Here is a 27,244-nt window from a genome sequence, read left to right on the forward strand (position 1 = left end):
GGCAGCCTCTCTCCTGTTGAGCAGGTCTTAAGTCCAATTAGAGCTGTTGGTCACCACCAAAGTATGTGTGTCACTACTACATTCTTAGGGTTATGGTGCCCTGCTGATCACTGATATGGTCTGTAGGCATCTTAGCTGGGCAGGACTGTTTGTTGCCTCTCCTTTGGACGCTTGCATGGTAATTTCTGTTTCCATGAAGGTGGGGCATTCAGGTCAGTTCCAGCTTGGGAGCCTCTGGGCCCTGTTTCTGAAATGTACGATGTCTTCAGCAATAGAGACTTATCTTCCACCTCTCGGGGGAGACCAAGGGGAATAGCAACAGGCTGTATGTTTTGGGAGTCTCTTGGGTAACCCAATTTATTTTGAGACAGGATCTCTGTGGCCTTAGCAGTCCTGGAACTTGTTATGTGGACCAGGCTGACCCCAAGCTCACAAAGATCCACCTGCTTTTGCCTCCTGAATGCTGGGACAGGTATGCACCGTCATGCCCACCTAGATTTATTACACATGTATGCATGCATCTGTGCCATGGCCTGTGCATGGAGATCAGAGGACCACTGTAGAAATCAGTTTTCTCCTTTAACACTGGCCCAAGGGATGGAACTCAGGTTGTTAGATTTGGCGGCAGGCGCCTTTACACACTGAGCCATCTCTATGGCCCCTCCAGAGCTTTAAATTCTTCTAGTACACGTGACCCTGTGATGGAGAAAATGGAATAATAGATAATTTAGTGTGAACTTATTCACACTAATAATAATAGTGGGTAATAGAGTGAATACTTGTGAGCTATTATTTATGGATAATTTACATTGGTATAGTTTTTGTATATTGATACAAGTTCAAATTATATTTGTTATTTCTTACAATATTTATACACCTACGCAAAATTATTATGTCAGATTGTATACATGCATGTTTCTCCCTCTGTTTAAGACATTTTGTATATTGATACAACTTTTAGGATATATTTTCATATTGTATTATATATTATTCTTACCTCTGATCAAGATAGTTATATATTGTTTACATTTTGAGGTCATTGTCCTCATTTGTTGCAGTTATTTACAGATTAATATTCTGATATGAAGTCTTAGTCTTTAAGTTATACAAGTATTAAGTATTATAGGTGAATAGTTATTCATGTTTGTTATCCATATAGTAAGATTAATTAGGTTCTTTAGAGATGGTATTCTGCCTAGATAGGTAATTTTCAGTCACCTCAAGGATCTGTAGAACATGGCATTGAAATAACTTAGGGTTCTGTTGACATGAGACACGATTGCTCCTGACAGCACCAATCTATTCCCAAGAGAATGTGGAACTCTGAAGACACTCCACTTGGAGTTTGTTTTCTTCTTGGCACAATTGGCCTCCACCACTGACAAAATACATGGTATCCAGACTGGATAAGCAGGGCCCAAGGAAAAGGACTGCCAAATCTTGCCAAGACAGGATAAGACAGTTCTAAAAATTTTCCTGCCTCTGAATATGGTCTATCGTCTGTCAGTTATGCTAGACCTTAGCCAAAGTTAGTTGCTTCAACATTGCAAATGAGACTTTGGGTGATTGCTCAGGTAGCCAATTGTCTCTGTCATATACTGCTCACTCTGGAAGCTGTTTGATTGCACTTCCTGCCTACTCTAATATTATCTCCCTTCTCAGGCCTTTGATGGGGTTGAAGATTAGATAGTCTTAGTTACCTTCCTCTTATGATTTTGCCAAGCCAATTTCCGATGCAAGACTTAGACTCTTTAGAATAGAATGTTTATTAAAACATTTATCATGGGTTCCTTGCTTAATATTGTTTATGTTGGCTGTAATTTTATACTTGATATCTGTTCCTATTATATATAGTTTTGTATTGGGGTTGGATAGCTCTTGTTTAGACAAAAGGGGGAGGTGATGGGGAATCTTTACCAGACAATTATCTTTAAGAGGAGGGACCAAGTTAGGGTGTGGCTTTCTGGATACCAGCAGAAAAATACATGGCCCAGGTGCTACTCAGCTGAGCTTGATGTCTCGTTCCTGTTTCATGAGTTTGCCCCTTTTAATCAAGAAAAATATAATTGATGTATCTTGTAGTTAGCTTGGTATTTCTCAACCTGAGATAAATTAACAACCCTGAACCCTAAAGCCTTCTAGGAAGCCAATCTGAAGAGAGAAACCTGGTCCTATCCAGCTCTGACTCAGAAGTGACAAATCAAGATACCTCCATGACTCTCCGGGAGCATATCCAGTCCCCAGGGGCCTGGACCCCACACAGCACTTTGTTAACAGTGAGAACTGGCTTCCTTGTGCACCAGTAAACCATCTCAGCCCCACATTGATGCCTGAGGTCAGGTGAGTAGAAAGGCTGCAGAGATAGCATTTGGTGATTGACTGATCGCTCTGAGGAGCGCAGCAAGCAATTCCACTCCCTAAGCTGGCAACACTGTTTACTCTGGAAGCTAGAACGAGACCAAGACTCACTTTCTCATAGTCAGACAGATCCCAAAACCGTCTTACAAGTTCATCCTAAAGTCAGGAGCAGTCTTTTCCTGAGTTTTCTCTTTTTTATTTTGAATTTATTTATTTATTATGTATACAATATTCTGTCTGTGTATATGCCTGCAGGCCAGAAGAGGGTACCAGACCTCATTACAGATGGTTGCAAGCCACCATGTGGTTGCTGGGAATTGAACTAGGGACCTTTGGAAGAGCAGGCAATGATCTTAACCACTGAGCCATCTCTCCAGCCCTTCCTGTGTTTTCATGTGTGTGCACATACCCATGTTAAGAAGTCAACAGGTCAATATGGGGTGCTGCCCTCAACTGTTCTCTACCTCATTTATGAGACAGAGTCTCTCACAGAGCCTGGAGCTCACTGGTCTAGCACGGCTGGCTGACTAGTGAGCCCTGGGCATCCTAGGCTCTGCCTCCCTAGTGCTGGGATGATAGGCCTGTGCCCAACCTTTCATATGTGAATCCCCACTTCACCCACTGAGCTACACCCCCAGTCCTGGAACAACCTTGATGCTATCTGCCACTCTTCAAAGTTCAGAAACCATAAAAACCATCTCGAGAGTTATATAATCACTTTATTTTTTTCCCCCACCCCAAAATGTAACATTAAAGCCATTCCAACATACAGATATTCCTGGGGCTTCCTGTACATCTCATTTCGGCTAAAGGTAGGTATTTCAGTAATGAGATGAAGATTATCCCATCAAAATGGCAACATGTCTCAAAAACCGGGTTTCAGATTCCTGTATCTCTCTGCCTATCCCCCCAAAGCCCTTCAGTCCAGAGCTACAGGAAGATCACTCACAGTCATGGTTAACTCATCCTACTCATGCACAGAAAGGGCTCTCAAAACAAGCAGCAGGGTTAGACTTTATTTATACAGATAAGAATACAGAAGAAAAGCCCCCTTGGTTAGTTAGTGCTTTGCCTCCACCCCACATTACTGCATACCAAGCGGCTATGAATAATAAGGACCAGCTGACTGCAGGTCCTGCAGTGCATGCAACTTAAAAGTCTCTACAGCACACAGTCAGTCCGAGGCTCCAGGCGGACTCTAGGGAGCCACTGGATTGCCAGCTGAGTCCGCTGTGCTGCTGGGATTCGGAGGTGAGGCTGCTTTGGCTTCCGGCTGTTGGCTTTCAGTCTGTGGATCTTCGGTTCCAGGACTTTTCTCATCCTTCTCAGGGGCCACGACACCCATGCCCATGATTTCCTGCAGCGGCTGCTCTGACCCAAGGTTGCTGGGCTGGAGTTCATAGACTTGTACTTGACCTGGGACATCGATTGCTTTCTGCTCGAGTTTTTCCAAGATGGTCTGAACCTTCCTGACGCCATCTCTCCTGGCCTGGCGCACATCAGCTCGCCCTTCCGGGTCTACAGAATCCAAGGCCAGCAGCTCTTTGGTCAAATACTCTTCGATCATCAGGTACTTTTTATCAGTCTTCTTGCCTTCAAAGTTGTCGACAGCCTGCTCCAGCCCCTGTACCTTCTCCAGGATGGCTTCCACTTTGAGCACACCTGGGTGTTTAGGAGGGGCTTCAGCTTCTGGTTTGGAGGATGCAGGCTCTGCAGGGGCAGGGCTCGGGGCTGCCTTCTGTTCTGCAGCCACATTCTTGGGGGGAGAAGGAACAACTGAAGGGGCTGGGCTTGGAGAAGGACAAGGAATTGGGGCAGAGGAGACCTTCACTTCCACCTTCTCCGCAGGAGGAGGCAGTTTCTGGGAAACAGGCTTGGAGTCTGCCTCCTTGCGGATGACTTGAATGGGGATGTGTCCAGGAGGGAGATCGGGTCCAGCTGCGCCTGGCTTACTTTCTGCTTTGGTTTCAGGTTGGGTGACAGGTGGAGGCTCTCGTTGGGTCATGGGCTGCTGAGAAAAGAGGACACAGAGTTTTAATAGCCGTCTGAAGCAATAATTTAAAGCTAATACCAAATAGTAAGAAGATCGGAAATAACCCTTTTATTGAGTGTGTGTGTGCGCGCGCACAGGCACTTGGTGCCCGGTGTGCCTGTGGGTGTCAGAGGACAACGTGCAGAGTTCTGTCCTCCCACCGTTCCATGAGCTCCAGGAACTGAGCTCGGACTGTCAGCCTCGCACGGCAAGTTCCTCTTTAGCCACTGAGCTAGAAAATGCCTTTCATAAAAAATATTTTTTAAGATTTACTTTTATTTATTTCTATGTGATCTGTATGTACGTCATGTGCCCTGAAGAGGCCAGAAGAGGAAGTCGGATCTCCCAGAGCTGGAATTACGGGCAGGTGGGCACCTTCCAAGCAAACAAGTGCTCTACCTGCTGAGCATCTCTCTAGGCCGGTAGTGAGACTTTAAGGTCAGCCAAGAGCCAAATTACAAACTGGGTATTAATTACGTATGTGACCAGATTATTTGCTAAGCCTCCGGGGATCAGTGTATTTCTTGTAGATGATAGATAGTCGTCGTCGTCTTCTTCTTCTTCTTCTTCTTCTTCTTCTTCTTCTTCTTCTTCTTCTTCCTCTTCCTCCTCCTCCTCCTCCTCCTCCTCCTCCTCCTCTTCTTCTTCTTCTTTTTTTCCCCCCTGAGACAGGGTTTCTCTGTAGCTTTCAAGTCTGTCCTGGAATTTGCTCTTGCAGTCCAGGCTGGCCTCGAACTCACAGAGATTTGCCTGCCTCTGCCTCCCAAGTGCTGGGATTAAATAAAGGTGTGTGCCATCACCACCTGGCTATAGATGATATTCTCATGGCAAGAAAAAGCAGGCCACAGTAATTCTCAAAAATGAAAATGCTGGCTGTTCAGGGTACTTTCTGAGTGACTCTATCTCAGCCCTCGGCAGAGACCCTGCCTCCACTCCAGCCTCTCCTTGCTGGACCCTCACAGGTGACCTTTCAAATGCCTGGTCCAGACTTGTAACAGTCTAGTGGTTTCTGCTCAGACCAGTTGTTTGATTTTGAGAATAAGCAAGATGCTCAAAATAGTTGAACCCTGGAAAAGGTTGGCCCCCGGACACTGGTGCTCTGCTGAGATACAACACCTTACCCTGGCATCTGTCACACAGTCCTTCCAGGGACTGGAGGTCAGTCATATTTTTAAAAATGAATTATGCTCCGAATGGGAACTGAGCAGGGCTCTTCTAGCATCTAGATGACACCTGGACTCTAAAATCCTCGTATGCCCTGGTTTCACCAACCGAGAGGAAATGTTGCTCTATTCCCATCAAGTAAAAATATTAATTCTGCTTTAATGGTCAGATGAGTGAAATCCTTGAAAGCTCTAAAAATGGTTCTATGAACAAAATACAAGAGAAAGGCGACCAAGATCAAGGTCAACAGAGGTCAAGCTAGTATTAAATGCTCCCTGGCTGACATGGGAAACGTGGAGCAAGCCTGAGGGAAATTCTCACTACCAATGGGCGCTCTTTCCCGGGACTGCTAAACCCCAGGATCCCGAGCAGCACGTCTGTCTCACTGGCAAGCTCTGCTTCCACCAAATGCCCTCTGCCCCACATCAGCCCTCACCGCTCCTGCCTCCACAGCCACGCCCCACCCTGGGTTCTAAACGCAACAGAAGGCTGCGTAAGGAGAAACACTCAGAAAAGGGCGTCCCGCTCTTCAGAAATGTCAAGGTCATGAAAGCTCAAGAGGCTGGGGAGAGGCTGGGGAACAGTTCCAGAGACGAAAGAGAAGTGACGTCTAAAGGCGGTGTTCGCAGTCCTGGATCAGATCCCGAAACGGGAACGTGCTGGGAAGGAAATCTAAAAAGTGGAGAGGATACTGGATCGTGCTACTGCAAGAATATGACATTTCTGGAATCGGGCCATCCTACTGTGGCCGTGCTTCTTGGGCAAATATTTGCTGAAGTTTCCAGGAGTAAAGGGCATGGTATTTGCAAACACTTCTCGTGCAGTTAAAAAGTGGACGATACAGAGAATGAAGTGACAGAAAATGAGAGCAGTAAGCACGAAGAGGGCGGGCATTGTGGGGGGTGGGAAGGGGTTACTGGGGATGTAACTCAGTTGCCAGTGTTTGACTAGTGTGTAAAGGATACCAGCACCACGTGAACCCAACACGGTGGTACACCCTGTAACCCCAGCACTAGGGAAATAGGAACAACAGGAGGATCAGAAGTTCAAAGTCACCCTCAGATACATAGTAACTTTGGAGCCAGCCTGGGTTACTTGAGAGAATGTCTTAAACAAAACAAAACAGTGGACATGGATGAAGGGCCCCTGGGACTTCTTTGTATGAGTCTTAGAAGTCTTCTGAAAAGTTGAAATAATTTCCAAATCAAAAAGCTAAAGACAGCGCTGGGGAGATGACTCAGCAGGCAAGTCACCTGCTGCACACACGGGAGGGCTGGAGTTTGGGTCCCAGGGCCCTCGTGACCGCTTGGATGGTGTGGTGGGCCACCTGTAATCCTAGCGCTCAGGAGGCAGAGAGAAGGTACCCCAAAAGCAAGCTGGCTAGCTAGACTAGTTGTCCTGGCAAGCTCTGTGTTCAAGTGAGAGACTCCGCCTCGGTATAAAGGGTGGAGAGTGGAAGACACGTCCTGGAAACCACAGGCCTCCACCACACAGAACATGTATGTATCCATGCATGCATGCATGCCACACACATGCAGAACCAGCAAAAAGATGAAGGTTTTCTGTTTCAGGGACTTAGATAATATCACTGTTTGTAGGAGATTTCCTTTTAAAAACTGTGATAATAATTCAGCTGCTCGTGTTGCAGCCAGAGGAGGCCAAGGACACTGAGTGTCCTGCCTCTAAGTTGCAGGCTGTTCAGTTTCAGTAATATTCTCTCCCCAGCTTCCCAGGAGGATACACAGGGTTGCACCCATGCTACACCCCGGACCAAGATGGCTTTCCATTACCGCCTGCCAACGCATCAGTCAAGGGCCACAGTGCCCTACTGTAAAGGGAGGAGTGTGTGTCAGACAGGGTCCCTTGTTATCAGGCTCAGGGCTGACGAGATAAGAGGGCCATTTGGTAATGTACAGAATAATCAGGTGCTGGACCCTAAGGGACTCAAGCAAGACGTGGGAGAAAGGAGGTGGCTTTAGGGCACAGACTAGCTGCCCTTTGGAGGGCGGGGAGCAGGGACTGCGCTGGTGTTTTATGCCTTGGATCCGGCCTGAGCAAACTCCCAGAGGGATCAAGAGGATGGCTTGGAGACCAGAGAAAGGGAAACAGTGTACCTCTTAAACTTGAGACTACACAGTGTTTGAGGTGTGAGTGGGGGCACAGGGAGACCAGGAACCACCGGTGTGGTGAGCATTCAGGAATAAAGAACGAGAGAGACAACACTGAGAGGCAGCATTACCAAGCTCTCCCCTCTGCCCCTAGAGTGAGTGCAATGGGAAGCAAACAGCTGAGCAAATGCCATGGAAAGTACTGAAGGCTCGACAGTCCCTGTCCTGCGTTTTCATCAAGGACCGGCAACTTCCAGAGTTCAGCGTTTCTCGAGCTCTGCCTAAGCTGACTAGACAGCATTTTGAGGAAGCCCAGCGCACCTGTAGAACCCCTCAGCTTGCAACAGCCATCTGAATTTCTGTCAGCCACTGCCTCTCCATACCTGAGGTCTGTCAACCACGGTGTGCACACGGATGGGTGACGGGGAGTGAACTGGTGTGCCGCTTCTGGCCGGAGAGACCTCCCGGCTGGATGCACCCCGAACTGGTGACCTGAATGGGGATGCTGCCCGAAGTGGCCGGGGCTCCCAGTCATCCCCTTGGATCTTGTGGTACACAGGCTGGTGGGTCTGGTATTCACCCTGCTGAGCTGGGTAGTGGGTCTTCTGGGCTTGGTGGAAGGAGGGCTGGGCTGCCGGCCGAGGGATGTTCTGCTCGTGTATCACGGGGATGGGTATGTAGCCCCGGGGGAGCTGGTGGCTACCCAGACTGCTCCTGCCGGAGGAGGGCAGGCTGGCTGAGGAGGATGAGGAGGAGCAGTCAGAGGCAGCTGGGGACTGAGACCGCTGTAAGAGACAAAGGGCAGAGGCATGTGTCATAAGTGACCCTGCTGTCCTGGCACTCCGAATTTCCATCAGGCACCCCCTGGCACAATTTGGGATAGCACAATTTGGGATAGCACAATTCCCAAAAACCTTCCCACTACAAACATTTTCAAGGTGTGGGGAGAAAGGCAGCCTTTGTGTGTCCCTTTGTGAGGAAACATGTGCTCAGTGTGTTTGGGGCCCTGGTTTTGATCTCCAGCCCATCTCTCCTAACGCTCGGAATGTCGTTCACTGGGAGAGCACTCGCCTAGCACGCACAAGGTTCTCAGAGCCCCGGCATGAAAACGCTCAGGTTCAAACACTTGGAAGCTCGGTTCTCTGGGCCTCACCTGAAATACGGGCAAAGGCTAGGCCGCCTGCCCACCTCACATGGTTGCTTTAAGGATTAGCTGAATGCGTCTGTGTACATGCCTTGGCCGGCAGCGCTGTGCACTGGAAGGGCGTGGTCCGCGGTGTGGGTTAGGTCTCCTCACTTCCTCTTAACCACTTACTGAAGAATGCAGTGGGACCTCTATTAGGGAGCTGCCCCTGTCTGCATGCAGGCCAGGTCCCTTTCTCTTCTAATCTACCCTCTAGTCATCCAGAAAGTGAAGAAGATGGCTCCTTAGGCGGCTCACAACTAAAAGCCTTGTTAACTTAAGTTTTCTAAGATCTCTGCCCAGTGTGCTGTTTTGACTCAGATACTGCAAAACTTCACAAGCATGGGAAGCACATCTCCAAGGAAGGAAAGGGACCTCCAGTGTCCCACATCAACTGCGACTTTTCAGCCCGGGATGGTGAAGTTAACATATGTAGGGGAGGCAGTCAGGACACTGATACAAGCAGGAAACGAGGGCTCATACTCAAGAACAATGCCAGGGGCCCAGGGGATGAGCTGGAGACAGGAGGAGGACGAGGGCTTCACTGCTGAGAACCCTACCAGATCTGCCGGCCACAAGCCTCAGCTCAGAACCGGATGGGCTGTATCTTTTCGCTATTAACGCACCTTGCAGTGCTGAGCTTCAGGGCTCAAGCCCAAGTCTAAAGCTGTTGCCCTCTGACTTGAGCTGTGTTTCCTTTAGCGGCACGCTCTGAAGACAGAGATGCTGTCCTGATTTCATCCTTAGCATAGGTCCAAATGGTTGATGTGCGTCTGGAAGGACTGAGCAGAATAACTGAGGGCCCTCTCCGAAACAGAGAGTCCAGGGTGAAATAGAGCGTTGTGACCTAGGAGGCAGGCAGCTGCTGTCAGCTTTATGCATTTTGACCATGCAGCTGCCATCGTGGCACCAATTCTTTTACTACAGAAATAACACGGGTGTAAGATACAGGGAGCAATATGAGGCTGCCGAACTGTCTCTGCATTGGTGCAGCAGGCCGGGCCCTGAGCCCTGTGTACCACCAGGTATCTGGCCCAGCAAGAGCCTGGTGTCTTACCTCAGGCCCATGGGCTGCTGGAGGCTGAGCTGCTGCAGCTGCGGGCACCTGTCCACACTGTTTATCCGACTGGGTGGCTTCCGTCATGCCACCGCGCAGAGGAGACTGGGACCTCTGAGGAGCAGTGGCTGCTGCCTCGGTTCGAAATCGCTGCACCCCAGGCTGGGAGTAGGCATGGAAAAGGTGTGGCTGCCGATTTTCAGCGCCTTCGTGGAGGACAGGAATGGGAATGTAGCCTGGTCGGAGCTGGGGGTATATAGGGTGGCCTTCTCTAGCGGGCAGCAGCCTGGAGCCTTCACGGGAAGGGCCATTGGCAGAGGATGCAGTTTCCTAAAATAAAGTAAGGAGAAATGAAGACTGGTTAGAAACAGGGCAGAGAGACCCTGAGGGGGAACGGTGGTGCCCAAGGCCTTGATCCTCGAGGTGACTTGGGCATCATAGGTCAGACAGGCGAGCTAAGCACAGTGGACAGACCACTCCACCGGCTCTGCTTTTCCCAGATTCCCAGAGACTGCTTGCTATGTGATCAACACTTTAAGATTTAAGGGTACTGGGAATGGTGGTGCATTCCTTTAATCCCAGAACTTGAGAGGCAGAAGCAAGCAGTTCTCTGACTTGGAGGCCATCCTGGTGAGTTCCAGGCTATCCTGGGCTATGTAATAAAACCTGTCTCAGGAGAGGGAAAAAAAAGTTGAGGTGCACCTGGAAGTCAAGTATCAGTTTGAAGCACAAGAGGGATCCCACTCTCCCACAGTGGGGAGACCGGTTTTTCTGGGTGATAGTAAGGCAGAGTACAGGACAGCAGCAGACAGCAGCTAACAGCCCCTGCATATCTGCAGGGAAAGACTCAACTAGGGCTACTAAACTGCACCAAACTTCTCTGCTCCCAATAAAGCTCTCGTGTTTCCCAACCACGAAGTTTGTATTTGATCCAATCACAGAACCTAACTTGAAAATCTTTCTGGAGAAGCATATATGTTTGTGTGCCGTGAATGTGGTGTTGTGTGTGTGTGTGTGTGTGTGTGTGTGTGGTGTGTTTCAGGGGCTAGCTACTTGGAAATATTTTTAGAACAAGTTGCAAGAAAGGGAGATCCACAGGAATGCAGAAGTGGTGCAAGAAGAGAACAAAACCCGGGGATTAGTCACGGTGCCAGTCTCCCGGGCCAGCTCGCAAGTCTCTGCCTGGCTAGACTTTACAGCAAGGTTGCTGAACTTTCTCCTAGGCCCATCTGTGCATTTCCTTGTAAAATCCAGTTACGACAAAAGAACCGCTGAGCCAGGTCAGCAGAACCCCCTCCTCCCAGCCCACCACGGTGGCTATCGGATCAGGTTCCCAGGGCGACCATCCTCCCCAGGTGTCTGATCACCCTTGGCTTGGAAGAATCCTGCTGGGTGAGTTTGGTCAGAATCTCCTTTGGCTTGGAGCAGCTTTCTCCTTTGAGTGATTTCCTGGCCACATGTCCCACCCTGCGCGTTGCCGTGCTCAGAAGGAGCTGTGCTCATCTAAACTTTTCCTGGCCCCGCTTTGACAAGTACCATAGATACCACAGAACATTTCCCCCATCCCCCAATAAGCTAAACCCTGTTTGGGCTAAGAACAGTTGGGGGTCCTTCTCAAGTCCTATCACAAAGTTGTCCCTTTAGAGGCCTGGCTATTTTTGGGGACCCTTGAGAAGGCCAAGTTCCAGATGTACCTCTGGGGAAGATCTTATTTCAGACACCGAGGCCGGCCAGCCACCCACTGGGCAATGACATCTCTCTCCAATCGGCGGCTGTGTAACTTAGCCTCCAGCAGCCTCCTGAGCAGACGCGTCCTTCCACAGAGGAGGGGAGCTGGGCTCTGTCACTTGTACATATCCAAGTAGGTCGGTATTTAGGAGAGCGAGCCTTCCTCTGTGGGGTAGTTCTCCGAATGGCAAACAAATGTCAGAAGCTGAGACTCTGTGAGCTCGGGGTGTCATTTCTACAGCTGCAGACCCGGGCAAAGGCTAAGAATGGACCCCTCACGGTTCATTTGCACTTTGAGTGAAGAGGCATTAATTCCGCCACGTTTTCTATTTATGTACAGGTCTGGACACCAGGTAGCTGGCCCTGGAATGTGACCCTTTCAGGCCCATCCACTGACTCTCTCCGGCTGAGACCTTGCCCCTGGAGGGCCTCCAAAAAACAGAAAAGGCAAGAGTGTCACTGTGTCCTTGGGGAGAGGGGCAGACAAGCACTCGGTACTCTCAGATTAGAATGCCCACGTGCTCAGGACATCAGCATTATTTTAGCCTGCTTAACTCTCAGGTCACCCAAGAGCTGGGAGGAGATCCAGGCTTCACTGACAGAACCCAGTTCTGGCCATGAGGCATGCACCATAGGGAACTGGCAAGAGACAACCGAAGAATCCTGCTATAACGTATTTTCTAGGCAAAGTGTCCACTCACTGGGACAGGCACCCTGCTTTGCAGTTGAAATCAGACTTTGCATAGTCCTATCCTGTGTTTTGGGGGACTGCCTGTGACTAATTGTTTCTTCTGCACGAACAGAGCCTCAGGCACTACCTACCTCCCAGAGTCAGGCAGCTAACAAGCCTGAGCTAGCCTCATCTAAAACTTCCAGGGGACATCAAACCACCACTCCAATGGGCCCCAGGGGTCATCAAACCAACAAGATATGACCCTTGCAAATAAGACAAGTTAAAGGGCTGGGGATAAAGCTCACTTGGTAGAGTGCTGGCCTAGCATGCAAGAAATCCTGCGTTCAATCCTAAGGAGCATATAAGAACAGATACACTGGTGCACACCTATAACCCCAGTACAAATTCAAGGCCATCTCCAGCTACACACTGAGTTTGAGGTCAGCCTGGACTACATGAAACCTTGTTCAAAAACTAGACAAGTTAACGCATGAAACAAATGAGAAACGTGTTTACCTGAAAAGCCAGGGTGGCTGAGGTATTAGACACATGGGGCTTTCCCACCGTGGAGGCTAGCCTCGCTAGATTCCAAGCCCATTTTTACCATCAGCCAACAGCTCAGCGAGCACGGACAATTCCCTTTCCCTGTAAGCCTTCACTTCCACTTCTTTAAAGCAAAGCAGGCAACAAGCGCCCTACAGAACTACTGTGAGTTGTTTGTTTGTAACAGGGCCTTACATGTAGCCCAGGCTGGCCTCAAATTTCTGGTCTTCCTTGAGCTACCCCGATGCAGAGATTACAGGTGAGATGCCAGGCCTTGCTTTCTGATTTTTTTTTTATTTTTAAATGTGTTTTAGGGTTTTCCTTGCATGAATGTGTGCCATGTATCCATGGCCAGAAGAGAGCACGGGATCCCCAGGGACTGAAGTCACGAATAGCTATTGGCTGCCACGTGGATGCTGGGAATCAATCACCAGCTCCCTGGAAGAGCGTTCAGTGCTCCTAACTGCTGAGACTCCTCTCCAGGCCTGAGGGTTTTGTTTGTTTGTTTGTTTGTTTGTTTTAAAGACTGAAATTCACTATATGTTCCAGATCCAATTGCCTTTGCTGGCCTTTAATAGATAGTTGTAACTGCTGCCCCCTGGGTGAAGTTTTATACAACACACTGAAGAGGGATATGCAAAATGCCTAGAACAAATCAGGGTTCCCTCCCTAAAGAGACACAAGAGACTCCAAAGCATCAAAGGAACCCAAAGTGAAGGACAAAGGTAACTGATGGTGATATAAATCTGCATGTGGTCATCTATGAAAGTGGTTTGGAAGGTTCTAGAAGGAACCTTGAGTTAAAACATTCTCTGCATCTGGGTGGTGCATATGCTCACCCCGTAACAGCTTACCCACCCGACTCTATGCCCCCACAGACAGGCCTGACTGGCGGGGGGGCTTCTCTTAGGGTCAGCCCCTATACCAAGGGCACTAAAGACCTTGCATCTTATGCAGCTCACCTGTACCTCAACTGGAAAAGCAAAGGAATAGAAGTAGGCAGCCCCATCCAGCTCACACAGGGACCTAGGCAGGAGGGTAACCTGCATCTTGCCAGAAGTGTTAGGCCTGGGCCCAGGGAGGAAGGGGTGCGGTAACCAAGAGCGAATGCTACAGCTATGGCCGATGAAACTGAAGGGAGAGAGGGTCATCAGATGCCTCAACGAGGTAGGAGGAGCCAAGGAGGACTGAAGAAGTCAGAGATGAACGAGGAGCGAGGAGCGGGGACACCAAGGCAGAGATGGGAAGGAGGCGTAATGAGAAAGAGAAGTGAGCAAGAGATAGGAAGCCCTCCGTTATCGGAAGGAAAAGCAGGAACCTCCACCAAGACTCTGGCCTTGAGTCAACAGGAAATGGCGCTGCTGGCTGGCACTAGCTGGAAAGTAGTGACAGGCATCCAGGTAAGCCTGGCCCAGGGATTTTCCTTAGAGTCCTGAGTCTCATGGGTGTGTGAACTAGTAACCCACACACGCCAATTGATAGAAAGCCATCATCATCCTCAAGAGTCCTGTACCCTAAAGAAGTTCCACGCTCCCCTCTATCCCTCTGTTGGGTTTTGATTGAAAAAAAAAAGTATTTTGAAAAACCAACTGACTCACAGAATAGGTCACATCAGCGTCTTTGAGGCAAGACTCAACCACCTCTGATTGCAGTGAGGACCCCAGGAACCCTCTCCAGCCACACAACAGGGGCTGGGCACAAACACAGCTACTGATCAGATGTCTGAGAACCTTTCACCTCTTCCTGGTGACCTCCCTGCAGTCCAGCTCATTATCCTTATCTTTGATAAAGCCCTCAGGAAGGCGCACAAACTCTAACTAGGAAACGAGGGCCTGGGGCTGACTTTGACTTATTATACTGCATTAATGTATAAATGAATGCACTAATCTTACTCTTGTTTCATAGTGAAAACATTATTGCAAACATTAAAATCCTGAGGCTATCTTAGGGTACCAAACAACTCCATGAGATGACCCAGGGAAAAAAAATCAGGAAAAATACTAAATGAGTCCAAATGTGTCCTTTTAGGCATAAGACATTATTAGAAAAAGCATGAAGATAGGCTCTGAGCCCAGTGAGTGATGGGCTTGTCTGCAGGTCTGCAGGAAGTGCAAAAACACGAAGGGGACACACTACCGACACAAAGATTGCACTTGGCTGCTCCCCCCCCCACACCCATGTGCGCCGTGAGCAGACTGCAGCCCCTCCCTAGACCTCAGGTTTTCTTAGCTATAAACTCAGAGGAGGCCCAGAAATATCCTACAAAGTATTGATTCTCAGGCTGTAGGACAATGGAGCATCCAGGAGAAAATAAAAATGGTGAAAGCTGTGTCCATCCCAAGAAATCCTATTCAAACTGGGAGGACAGCCTGCGGTGCTGGCGTGAAGAAGGACCTGAGGTATTCACCAGAAACTCCTGGAACTCCTCTGTGACTATATCCCCACAGGCATGCCTTCATTTGTCAGAAACCAGTGACACTCAAAGTACCCCAAAGCTTTATAGCCCAAATTAAGACAAGGCTGAACCCCACCCCCACCCTCATATATTAAAAGCAGAGTTGGGAGAACAGCTCTTGGGCTTGGCACACTCAGTTTCCCAGAACAGAATGAAAAGCAAGCCTCGACCCAACCACAGCTGGTTCCCTGTACACTCAGTAGGTGGCTCTCTGAATCCTGGATACCCCTTCCTGGCTCTTAAATGAAGTGGGCTTAATACCTAAAATTACAGTTCTGATTTATCAGGAGCAATGGTGACGAGCAGGACTTCCAACTCAAGTCCCGGAGTCTTAAGTAGAACACTAATTCCATGAGCTTGGTTTTCAGGCCAGAAGAGCTTTCTCCCAGGTGAGCTGCTGAGTCTTACTAACAATACTCAAAACTGCTAACACCAGTGAAAAGGCAGAGGTTTCAAAGAGACACAGTGCAAGTCCAGTGGGGCCAGGATCTGGGCAGAAACAAAGTGGCTGGGCTCGCCTCTATCAGGCGGGGTACCCATTATAGCCTTTGTATCCAAGAGGCCACATAAATGACTGACCATCGATGAGATACCTAAGCCAACATGCATTCTGGCAGCCAAGTTCAAAACTCTCTTACTCCCCTGGATTGTGACGTTGCTTCTGGAGGGCAAATTCTGGGCAAATTCGGAACCAGAAGCCAGACCCACGTGCTGCTCAAGTCCGTTCACAGTGCTTCTGAGGAGACGGGTTTTATTCTGGGACTCCCGGGAAGACCGAGGGCCATGGGGCTGAAGATGGCTCAGTGGCTAAGAATACACACTGCTATTGCAGAGGACCAGGATTAGGTTCCCAGCACATGCATCTAGTGTCTCACAATGGCCTGTAATTCCACCTGTAAGGGATCCAATCCCCTTCCTCCCATGGCGTCTGCAAATGACAGCACTCATATGTGCAAACAGACATTCACAACACACATACAGTTAAAAACAAAAAATTATGAGGGCTGGAGATGGCTCAGCAGTTAAGAGCACTGGCTGCTCTTCCAGAGGTCCTGAGTTCAGTTCCCAGCAACCACATGGTGGCTCACAGCCATCTATAGTGGGGGTGGGAATCTGATGCTTTTTTTCTGGCAATAAAGTTGTATTTGACTATAGAGCACTCATACATAAAATTTTTAAAGTTATGAATAAGTCTTTTTTTCAAAAAAAAAAAAGATATTATGTCTGTGTTGACCACAAAATATCATGAGTCACAGATTGTGATCAGAGGCTTGCCCAGGTATGCCAGTTATTCAGATAGAAACACTTATCAGCTGGCACGGTGACCCACGCCTCTAATCCTAGCACTCAGGGGGCAGAGGCATATATATATGTATCTCTGAGTTTGGGGCCAGCCTCGTCCACAGAGTTCCTGGAAGCCAGGCAAAACAAAACAAAAAGAAAGGCTTCATCCTAGGATTAATAAAAGGGATGTCCCTACATGTTTTAGAAGAGGAAACCCATACTGCTTGTCTCTGCAGCTGTGTCCAGATAAATAAGAATGATGGGCATGAGCTCTGATCTGTAAGCTGCTACCCTGGGCTCCAACCCTTCCCTATAACTCGTTAGCCTTGGACAGAACTTGCTTTAACAGACTCAGTGTCCTAGCCATAAAAATTCCCTCACTTTCTAGGGGGTTCTAAAGGGTTTTGCTGTTTTGTTTTAATTGGGTTTGCACATTCACATTGGCCTTGAACTTGCTATGTACCTGAGGATGGTCTTGAACTCACGATCCTCGTGCTTCTTGTCTCCCAAGTGTAGGGATTAGAGGCATGTGCCACCTCAACTGGCTATTATTAAAAGACATAGTGAAACAGGGCATGAGAAAGCCTTTGTAAAGACTGAGCTACTCCCTGGTGTTGAACTACAATCCCGCTCCATCGTTCCCAGTTACTGATGGACTAAGGTTGAGCCTACCGCTGCAAAGCCCAGTTCCTTGGTGGATTTTAGCGGTTTGGTAATAAGTCTGTTACAGCTAGAAGCCTTTTTATCTTAGTCTTAAGAGACTAGTTAGTTGGGGCTGGAGAGATGGCTCCACGGTTAAGAGCACTGACTGCTCTTCCAGAGGACCCAGGTTCAACTCCCAGCACCCACATGACAGCTCGCAACTCTCTGACTCCGGTTCCAGAGGCACCCTCACACAGACATCCAGGCAAAATGCCAATGCACAGAAAATAAAAATAAAGTTTTTTTAAAAAATAAAGAGAGAGACTAGTTAGCAAGAATGTCAAGGTCTACACTGAGAACTAACCTGGAAGTAAACAGGGCCAAAGAAGCACCCTAAAAACCTACGCCCTGAGCTATTCTTTCAGATGCTAGTCAGCTACTTGGGGAGGGGCTTACACACAGAAACCCTCGCTGCTGGGAAACTGTACATAAAGGCAAGGAATGGGGCTCCCTTGCACACCCAAAGGCTTAGTTAGGGGAGAAAAGTCAGGCCAGGGCAGGGTGCGTGAAGGTTGGCCTGGGAGCAGGGCATCTGCTGCCACCTCCTCAAAGTTCACACTGTGTCCCTCTGAGGAGCCCACGCACAGTCTGAGGGCAAGTGTAACCAGCAGCAGCTGCCAGGTATTTCCCCTGCTGGAGAGAGCACTGGGAACCCATAGCCAGCCTCCAGCCTCCTACGTTCCCAAGCCCTGGAACCTTCCTCTGGTTTTCCACATGTCAGATAAAAGAATGGGATGGATCCCTAGTCACAGGGGAAGCTGGTGCGCAGCTCCACGAGGAGCCCAATCGAGAGACACTTGGCTCCTACACTCACAGCTTCAGGGAAAAATCAAGTACTTTCTTCTTCTGGGGGAGAAAAAAAAGAGAAAGGTCACCTGCTTTAATCAATGCAGACAGAAAAGTTCTATCTGGGAAGCAGACTGAATTTCAAATGATCAGGAGGAGGCCATCCTCGGGCTGGAGCAGTTCCACAGCCTTCCCCAGGTTCACTCAAGGCAGACTAAAGGGAAACACGGTGGTCCTGTCACAGGGCCTTCACCTCTAACGTTAAGGTTCTCAGTCCCATATTCCCTGCCATAAACCAGACTCCTGGCTCTTGCCTGGCACTGTTCTCAGGACTGCGGAGACAATGGAGGGACAACTTCTTCTCAAGGAGTCAGGGCCGAAGAATGAAGAGTTCAATGCAGTACAGTGCAGAGTCCCCTCCCGTCCGTCCCTGGTATGAAGGAACAAGTCCTCAGAGCCAAGGAGCCTGATGGAGGCCCTAGAAGGTGCCAAGGCCTTCATCTGAACCCCCGCTGTGTCCCAAGCTACCGTGTACCTGAACACAACCCTCACAGGGACATTGGAAGCCTAGGTCAGCGTTCTGAGGGCTATCTGGAAACCAACCAAGGGAGAACCAGTTACATTTGGGACAAACTTATGAGAGAGAAGACTTCAGGCTTGGCTGTTGTCTGAAAGACCCATGTATGCCCAGGTCTGCTACATGGGAAGGTCAGCTGGCTGCGTATCTACAGAGACCTCCCCACTTCACGGTAAACATCTTTAGGAACAACACACAGGCTGAACTTGAACGAAGCACTGTCTGTGCCCTATCTCCTTTGATCCTCTCAACCCTGTTAAGAGTGGTCCACCGACAGAGGGACCAGGCTAATGGAAGGCGTGCGACTTGCTTGAGATTTCTAGAACCATGTTTGTCTGGCGGTAAGGCCAGGCACATAACTCTTCCCCTGCCCCCTGTCACTCGTGAATGCTGTGTGTCAATATCTGTGATCTCTCCAAACCCTTCGGTTCCACTGCTCCTGAACCGAGGCTCAGTCTGGGTACTCTCCAAGTCAGGGAGCGCCCGCTGTGTGCTGAGTCACTGGCCCAGCCAAGGCAGGGCTGGCAAGCAAAGACTTTGGGCTCCATTCTGAGTCACCCAGCCTCTAAGACTTCACCATCACCAGAGACAGGGGTGCTACGGGAGGGAGACAAGACAGTCACACCTCATGGATGAGGGGGTCTGGCTTGGATGCAGACAGCCTGAGTTAACCTGGAAGGGTGAACCAACCACAATGCCTTTTCTTCTATACACTCAGCTGCCTTCCAGTTCTCCCAATTTGGCTTTTCAAAACTACCCATTCCTTATTTATTCATTCAGTGTCCGAGAAAGACATTTCTAAATAACCAAGGAAAAGCCCCTAAACTTCTACTTCAGTGAGTACTGGAGAAGATCTTTTGGAATAGGAAGAATTGTTTTCCAACAAAATGCTAAGGCATTTTCAGTGGGAAGCCCCAGTTCGAAGGACACAGCCCTGTGCTAGGAACTCGGGAAACATGATGGGTTTACAGGCTCCCCTGATGCGGACTGGCAGCAAATAACGATTCTAAGTGGTTCTGGATAGACAGTAAAGAACTTTATATATGTGGCGTCTGATCTTACTGCCAGCCACAAGAAAAAATAATTAGATTCCTTTGCCAGAGCCACCAGGCGCTGTCTGCTCCGGATCTGCAGTGTCTGGTTGCTGTCATTTCCCAGCCCCTCCCTACAGACCTGACGAAGATGCTGTGTCACTGATGGGAACGAAACAGCTCCTCCAGACCTGCGAGGATGGGCTCAGGGAGTCAGCACTGACTGCTGCACAGAAAAGGCCATTCAGAAAGTGACTAAGGAGACAGGCCTCTGGGGGACATCTGGGAACCTAGGGACAACACGGTTGTGCTGAGGCATTGCCGATGGCCTTCTTTGTGTTTATACTTCTATGGAGCCATTGTCCCATGCCCACAGATTCTGCTAGGCAAGGAGAGGCTGAGATGAAACAGACTGCCGGGAACACTCAACAGGGTTGAGAGCCAAAAGGGCAAAGCAAGAGAGACCACCACCTAGAAAAGATTCAGATTAGAGAGCAGTGCGGAGTGCAGAGCTGCCACAGCCTGCGTCTGGCCCGAGAGAGGCGAGGCAAGTCAGTAAACATGCCTGACACTTCTACAGAAGCAGGAGCAGGAAGGACAGGCCAGCCTTTCTGTGGAGCCACAGGCTAGGTACATCCCTCTGCGTCATGGAATAGTTTCCACCTCAGTGTCTGGAGTATTTAAAGAGACAAGGTTTTCAAAAGCGCACATCCACATCCAACACACATCCACACTGCCTGGCTTCCCCCAGAGCTACCAAGGCCCCAGAGATATGTTCCATAGAAACAAGTGATGGCTTTGTAACATCAGTTGTCACACACACACACACACACACACACACACACACACACACACACAGAGTCACATGTGCCAGACAACGGACAAAGTTCAGCTCCTGTATATGTGTGCAGTGAGGAGATCCACCCCTGGCTAGGCGTCCCTAAGGTGTGAGGCAGCAGTAGATTTATGCAGTGGTTCCTCACAGTGCAAAGCAGGGGAGAAGGGGTAGGAGAACAGAACAGCGGGGTGGGGGTGGGGCATGAGGATGCTCATCAGGGCTGTCACTGTAGAGTCTCAGAGACTCTTGAGAAGCAAGAGCCTTGTTCAGCTCTCAGCTTTCCTTCATAAGGCCTCGCATATGTTTAAGATCAAATTAAAACATGAAGGAAAAAAAAGAAAAGGTTTAGATTAGGTATGGTTTCCTATTTTTGATGGAAGATACCAGAACAAACATTTTTAATGTCGAGAAACAGTCATAAACATGTAGAGTGGTTTATATAAGGAAACCATGTGCCATCCCAGAAACAGGGCCAGTGCTAATCAAGCCTCACGGGGTGGTATGAGGCTTTCTGACTCACCACCAGCCCCGACGGCACCCAACGTTTTAAGCTTTCTCAGCCCTGACTAACGTCAAGCGCTGCCACAATTTTCCTGTGTACGAATTCTAACCCTCATAAAGGACAAATCTACTTCACAAAATGAGGGACAGACTGTGTCCTGGGAGGTGCAATCAGTTCTTGTGTGAGCCAAATACACAGGCTGTTCTTTAGAGGGAAAACGAAGGTCTTGGATGCACACCCTCCCGAGGCACGTGGCTGTGCTCCCGGTCCACTCCCACCTAACCACTGACCTGCTGGAAAGGCGAGGGGAATAAACAGCCACTCATTTCCTGACTCTGCTAAGAGGCGCACTGGCCTGTGATGAATGTAGAAAGAGCAAAATGACCTCATCTCTGGGGAGCAGGAGGCTGGGCTGAGCCCGAAGCAGAATAAATAGGTCTTTCCACTTTAACCGTAACTCAGAAAAGACTTCCAATGTTCTTCTGTGAAGAAGGGAGATTGCTCCCTCTCGCAGATCTACGTCCAATCTGCCAGAGTGGAGGTGAGACAGTGGAGGAGAGAAAGGAGGCAAAAATTCCAGGCCCGGGGAGGAGGGTGGTCTCCTCACACTGCCACGATCACCCCGCCACTGGGCACAGGGTCTCGAGATTCCCTAGGCGTTGGCAGGCCAGATGTGAAGCAGGTCGGGTTCAGGGGGGCCACTGTGGCTTTCACGACCAAGGTGGAAGAATCAGAATCGCCAGAAAACCCTCTGAACTTACTTCTGGGTGCCATTCTGGCCAATTCAGATCCAACACGGGGTGGAAGTAGAATGGGTCAGGTAACCAGGACTTGCATTTTTAAAGATTTATTGTTTCTATTTTATTTGAGAGTGGCTACACATATGTCTGTGGAACTGGAGTGAGTGCTGGAAAGTGAGCCCAGGTCCTCTGCAAGAGCAGCAAGTGCGATTAGCTCCTGAACCATCTCTCCAGCCCCTTAGCACAGCCTTAAAACGCTCCCCTAGAGGGCATCAAGATGACTTGACGGGTAAAGACACCTACCACCACCAAGCCTACGGGACTGAGTTCCATCCCAAGAACCCACTTGGTGGACACTTCCACCTCATTGTTTTCTCACCTCTACATAGAAGCCATGATGTGTGTGCCACGCAAACAAAATTAAACTGAATTAAAAGAACAGAACAAATCTCTGGAAACTGCCAGGTTGGTGAGTCCCCAGATCCACCGAGGTGAACAGCCCTGCTCCATGAAAGAGGACAATCTGCCTGGTAAGGGACCAGCACTCTTGAGTACCCGGCCTCTATTCGTGGAGGAGAGATGCTGGGGAGGGGCTACTAGGGCTCATGGATCTCCAGACCCCAAAGTGAACACTAACGTTGCTACAGAAAAAGGGGTCTTGGCTGGCGTGGGCCTCCCTGGTTAGTGGAAAACTGTGCGGAAAACTAAGAAGGAGGAATCGTGTGGCTGCTGAGAAAGGCAATTGCATACAGACATCACTGGCTTCAGCAGGAACAGGCCAAGACACTGGTTTACTTAAAAAAAAAAAACCGGGGCAGGAGGCTTGCTACCACCTCTTCAGAGACGACAAAAGTCAACCCTGGAGACAAAGTTTAAGACTGACTACAACACAAGGGGCCAGTGGGTCCCTTCTTCCCACAAAGGACTCATCTTTATCAGCTTTGACTGTCAACAATCACGTGGCTTTCCTTCCCAGCTCAGTGAAGGGATCCTCATCAACTGAGAAGCAGCTCCCACCCAAGGGGAATATGCTCTGAGGGTCTCTTAGCTCTTCCCAGACAAGCCTTTGTTTAGGCGGCAGCTCTTTCTCCTAAGGCTTCAAGAAATCTATGTCAAGAAATAGGGAGACGGCTTGGCAGTTAAGAGGTGCCTTCTGTTCTCCCAGAGGACCTGAGTTCGATTCCCAATATTCACAAGTTGGGTCTCAACCACCTATAACTCCAGCTCCAGGAAATCCAACACCCTTTTAGGCTCTGAGGGCACCTGTCCACAGGCAGACACATAAAAATAAAGAAACCAATTTCTTTTTTTCCCTTTGTTGTTTTGTTTTTCTAAACAGGTTTCATCTGTAGCCTTGGAACTACTTGGAACTGTCCTGGAACTAGTTCTTTTCTGTTGGTGGTGGTGGTTTTTTGTTTTTCGAGACAGGGTTTCACTGTAGCTATCAATTCTGTCTTGGAATGAGCTCTTGTAGACCAGGCTGGCCTAGAACTCACTGGGATCCACCTGCCTCTGCCTCCTGAGTGCTGGGATTAAAGGCGTGCGCCATCACCGGTGGCCCAGCCGTAGAAACCAATTTCTATTGTAGGATATTAAAGGTTTTCCCAGTTTGCAGCCTGCAGTAAGTAAAACCGCAGTCACGCAGATGTTCTGTGACCGTCAAAGCTTCAGTTTGGAAGGAGCGAAGCCCGGGCTCAAAGCAAGCACAGCTTGAGGGACTTGGCTCCTAGACGGAAATTTCGATTTCTCCTCATGCTTTGGTACCATGCTGGCAAAGGAACCCCTTCTCCTGAGTTAATCACAACCCACCATCAAAATCCCGGCTAGCAGGGCAGTCGGCATGCTCCAGTTTCATAAAAATTCACCCACTTCCACTTTTGTACAGGTCAGTCTGCTTGACCCCTCGGTTTGCTATTGGTGCTAGGTGGGTGGCCTTCAGAAACACACTTGAATTCTCTGCATTTCCTTATACGGAAGGAAGTAGGGCACCATTAAGGGTCTTGTAAGTTTAAAATTATAATGGTGAAAATTTCCAAGTTTTTTAAGCCTAGGACATCTATCTGATTTAGTACTCTGCACTTTGTTTAGTAAGAACAATGTTAACTTGTTTAGTTTTTTTTTTTAACCCTGCACAGTCTAAAGCATCTACTTCGTGGCTACAACACCTACTTGTGGCTACAGAAAGATCCCAGCCCTTCAAGCTGGGCGGTGGTGGTACACACCTTTAATCCTGGCACTCGGGAGGCAGAGGCAAGAGGATCTCTGTGAATTTGAGGCCAGCCTGGTCACAGAGTTACAAAACAGCCAGGGCTACACAGAAAAACCCTGTCTGAAAAAAAAAAAAAACAAACAACAACAACAAAAACTTGCTGAGCACCAGCATATGCTCAAACTGGATCCTCACTCCCAACAAGGGGTGCCAGCAGGTTGTGTGTGATTCTTCTTGGAGTTATAGAAAGGAGGTCTCAAAATACAGATGTATACAGCTGTAATACACTACGGGTTTTCTACTCCCCAGAAAAAGAGAACATTTTACCCACTAATGAGTAAAACACACACACACAAAAGATACAAGTATGCCCACCCAATTCAGCCAGGAATACATACATAATTAATTCCTTGTAAATGTAAACTCCTGAGTATGTAGCTCGCTGCTAGGTACCGTGGTTATAGCAGTAGTTGCAAGAAAAAAAGTGTGTCTGGCATCTTCAAGGCCCTGGGTTCAACCCCAGCATCACATGCATAAAAATGAAAGTAGAATTTTCTAAAATGCTGATTTATAAAGCATTTCAAATTTGGTGAGTTTTTTGAAAATTCCAAATAATATATCAACTCTTTACTGCTTTTATTGTCTTCAAATAGCAATAATTTTGGGGGGGGAGTTTGTTTTGGTTTTGTTTTGTTTTGTTGTTTTGTTGTTTTGTGTAAGGCAAGGTTTCTCTGTAGACAAGGCTGGCTTTGAACTCACAGAGATCCTCCTGTCTCTGCCTCCCAAGTGCTGCGATTAAAGGTGTGAGCCACGACGCCTTTAAGACTAATCTTGAAGTGTAATTATTTTGCCAAACTTTTCATTTTGAAAAGATCAAATTTACATAAATTATTACTGATCAGTATGCTAAGCATGACTCTTGTTAATTATATATTAAGAGATCCTACCTAAATTTGTATCTTTAAGTATTTTATTCAAAATTTAATTTTTTTAAAAGACAGGGCCTTATTTTGCAGCACAGGCTGGTTTATTCCAAATTTAATTAATTATTATTTCTGGAGGCAGACTCTGGCTTTGAATTCCAGACCCTTCCACCTCAGCCTCCTGAGTGCTGGGACGACAGGACTGCACCATGTCAGACCCAGACGTCGTCTCAAATCTGTGCTTTCAAATTTTCTTGCCCTTGATGCTGACATAACACGCCTGGTTGTACGCAAACACAGCATACACCTGCTGTGTTCACAAGACTCCCCAGCTGTTTCTGGTAACAACGTCCGAGTATTTTAATACGACAATCACAAGAAAGAATTACGCCATTAAAAATATATTCTCTTTCTCTCCAGTGTGAGGCAATGGCTAAGCGTGCGAGACAATGTCGGATCTCTAGTTTTGAAACTGTATCCTTAAAAAACAACCACAACAAGATCAAGTATCCTCTAATTGAAAGCTGTTTCAATCAATAACGCAAGTTAAAGTTTAATATAGGTCTAAATCAACTTATTTATTCGAGCCTACTGAGTCACTCTATGCCTGAGATCCAGCAAACTCATAGGAAAAAAAACTAAGTTCAGAACTTGGAGGTGAAATTCCCAAAGAACTCCACCTCTAGCAGCTCTGGGAGCCCGGCCGGGCGCCGTCAGCCCCGGAGAGAGCCGAGGGTCTCAGCACGCGAGGCGGCGGGACCGAAAGGCGGCGGCCGGGCAAGGCCTGGGCCTCGGCCGCTCATCGGGCCGCTCGTCCCTCCCGGGGGACCCTGCGAACGGCAGCTCCTGCCGCAGGCTCTTCGTCTTCCACAAGAAGCTGGTGAAAACGACCCCATGATGTCACCACGAGGGTGGCACCTCGCTGGCTACCCTCCAAGGCCACCCCTCCGGAGGCTCCCCCAAGGCCCGACGCCTGTCCGGGGAGGGTACGGGAAGGGGCTCTCCGGGCGGGCGCAGCAGGGCGCGGGGTGGAGTGTTCCCCGTAGCCCCGGCCAGACCTGGCCCCTTCACGGTCGAGGTGGGATCGCGAGCCCGACTCACCTTGGGGCCCTCGGGGGGCACGCGCGGGTCGTTCCACGTAGTGGTGCGACTGTTGTGGTCCACGAAGAAGGGCCAGCCGGTCTGCGGGTCGATCTTGATCTCCCAGCCCGGGGGCAGGGGGTCTCGGTCACCGGCTCCGTTGCCGGACGCCATCTGCATCACGGGAGATTGGGTTGCGGCGCTCATGCTGGGTCGGGGTCCGCCCGGGGCGCGGAGCTAGGGCGCGGGTGACGAGGTCGTGGAGTGCGGGCACCTCTGCGTCGCCGACGTGTTCGGGAAGCCGGCGCCGGGCACCTTTATGAATTAAAGGACTGGGTGACGTGGCCGGAGAGGGGTGGAAGTATCTGGAAATAGCCTCCTCGCTGCCAAAGGGGAAGGAGGAGATAAAGGGAAGGCAGCAACTGGCCGGCTAGAAACTTCTGGTCCCATCCAGAGAACTTGGCGGCCGCCGCGGGCTGGATGTGGAGCTCCGCCCTGAGTCATCGGCTATAATCGCGGTGGGGCGGGACTGTGGGCGGGATCGGAGGCGGGAATCTGTCACCCGCCCCTCCTCCTCGTCTTCTCCTGCTGTCCCTCCCAGCAGCTATCCTGTGTGCGTCCCGGGGCGCTTCTGCGTCTTAGGGCCAGTGCGCCTTGCAATGGATGGGTGTGCACCGGTGTCCTTTTGCGCCCACGGTGGTTTTGATCTCCGGACTCGCCGCTACTTCTTCACTCCTCGTGGGCAGTCTCGGGCCAGGAAGCCCACGGGTCGGGTGCCTGTGGCCCCGCCACTGTGACGGGACTAAATCATCTTTAAACTCGGAAAGTCTCATCCGCCCCCACGCCCAAGTACGCTAATACACTGGCGTCCTGCAGTGACGTTTTAATAACTTTCTCTCAAGGGCTTTGGGACTTCTCCCGAGAAGTTCTAGAATGCTGATCTGACGTCACAAAAACAAAAAGCAAAAAAGTACTGTGGAAACTCACCTGCCTGCTTTGGAAACCTGAAGAACAAAGAAATGAACTGATGGTTTCATGCTCTTGGCCTTCTCTAGTATAGAACTTTCTTACAGTGGCTAGCCTTAGAATTTATATTCTCTGGGATTCAGAGTGGGTTTGTTGTTTATTTGGTTCTGTTTTTAATGGTAAAGGTGGACTCTGATTCCGAAAGCAACGATCAGACCAAACCCTGCGATTTTGTTTAAATGGCAATCAACTCCTAATATCCTCCCCCCCTTCCCCCGCCCGTGGTTCCCAGTGCAGTCTGGAGA

The 27,244-nt window shown here is 49.2% G+C and overlaps 1 protein-coding gene across 2 annotated transcripts; it reads right to left on the reverse strand.

Annotated features, from left to right (window-relative positions):
* Positions 1-3,059: 3,059 nt before the first annotated feature.
* On the reverse strand, positions 3,060-26,449 carry Bag3 (BAG cochaperone 3). Of its 2 annotated transcripts, none has more exons than XM_041667189.1 (4): positions 25,995-26,449; positions 9,903-10,232; positions 8,046-8,447; positions 3,060-4,366 (listed from the first exon to the last, which is right to left on the reverse strand). In XM_041667189.1, exons 1-4 carry the CDS (start codon positions 26,178-26,180, stop codon positions 3,557-3,559), a joined length of 1,728 nt encoding a protein of 575 aa, XP_041523123.1. In that variant the 5' UTR covers positions 26,181-26,449; the 3' UTR covers positions 3,060-3,556. The 2 variants fall into 2 exon arrangements, with proteins under 2 accessions (XP_041523123.1, XP_041523122.1); XM_041667188.1 differs by having other exon boundaries at positions 3,060-4,369; positions 25,995-26,448.
* Positions 26,450-27,244: the final 795 nt, after the last annotated feature.

This window comes from Microtus oregoni, unplaced genomic scaffold (genome assembly GCF_018167655.1).
Source record: "Microtus oregoni isolate MIOR12 unplaced genomic scaffold, Mior012 000016F_ref0000370, whole genome shotgun sequence".
Lineage (NCBI taxonomy): Eukaryota > Metazoa > Chordata > Mammalia > Rodentia > Cricetidae > Microtus > Microtus oregoni.

Coding starts and splice junctions, on each gene's coding strand:
- Bag3 (XM_041667188.1), bottom strand. CDS start 26,180: ATGAGCGCCGCAACCCAATCTCCCGTGATGCAGATGGCGTCCGGCAAC. Junction 10,233..25,994: donor TGCCCCCCGAGGGCCCCAAG/GTGAGTCGGGCT, acceptor ACTTTATTTTAG/GAAACTGCATCCTCTGCCAA. Junction 8,448..9,902: donor CAGCAGCCCATGGGCCTGAG/GTAAGACACCAG, acceptor TGTCTCTTACAG/CGGTCTCAGTCCCCAGCTGC.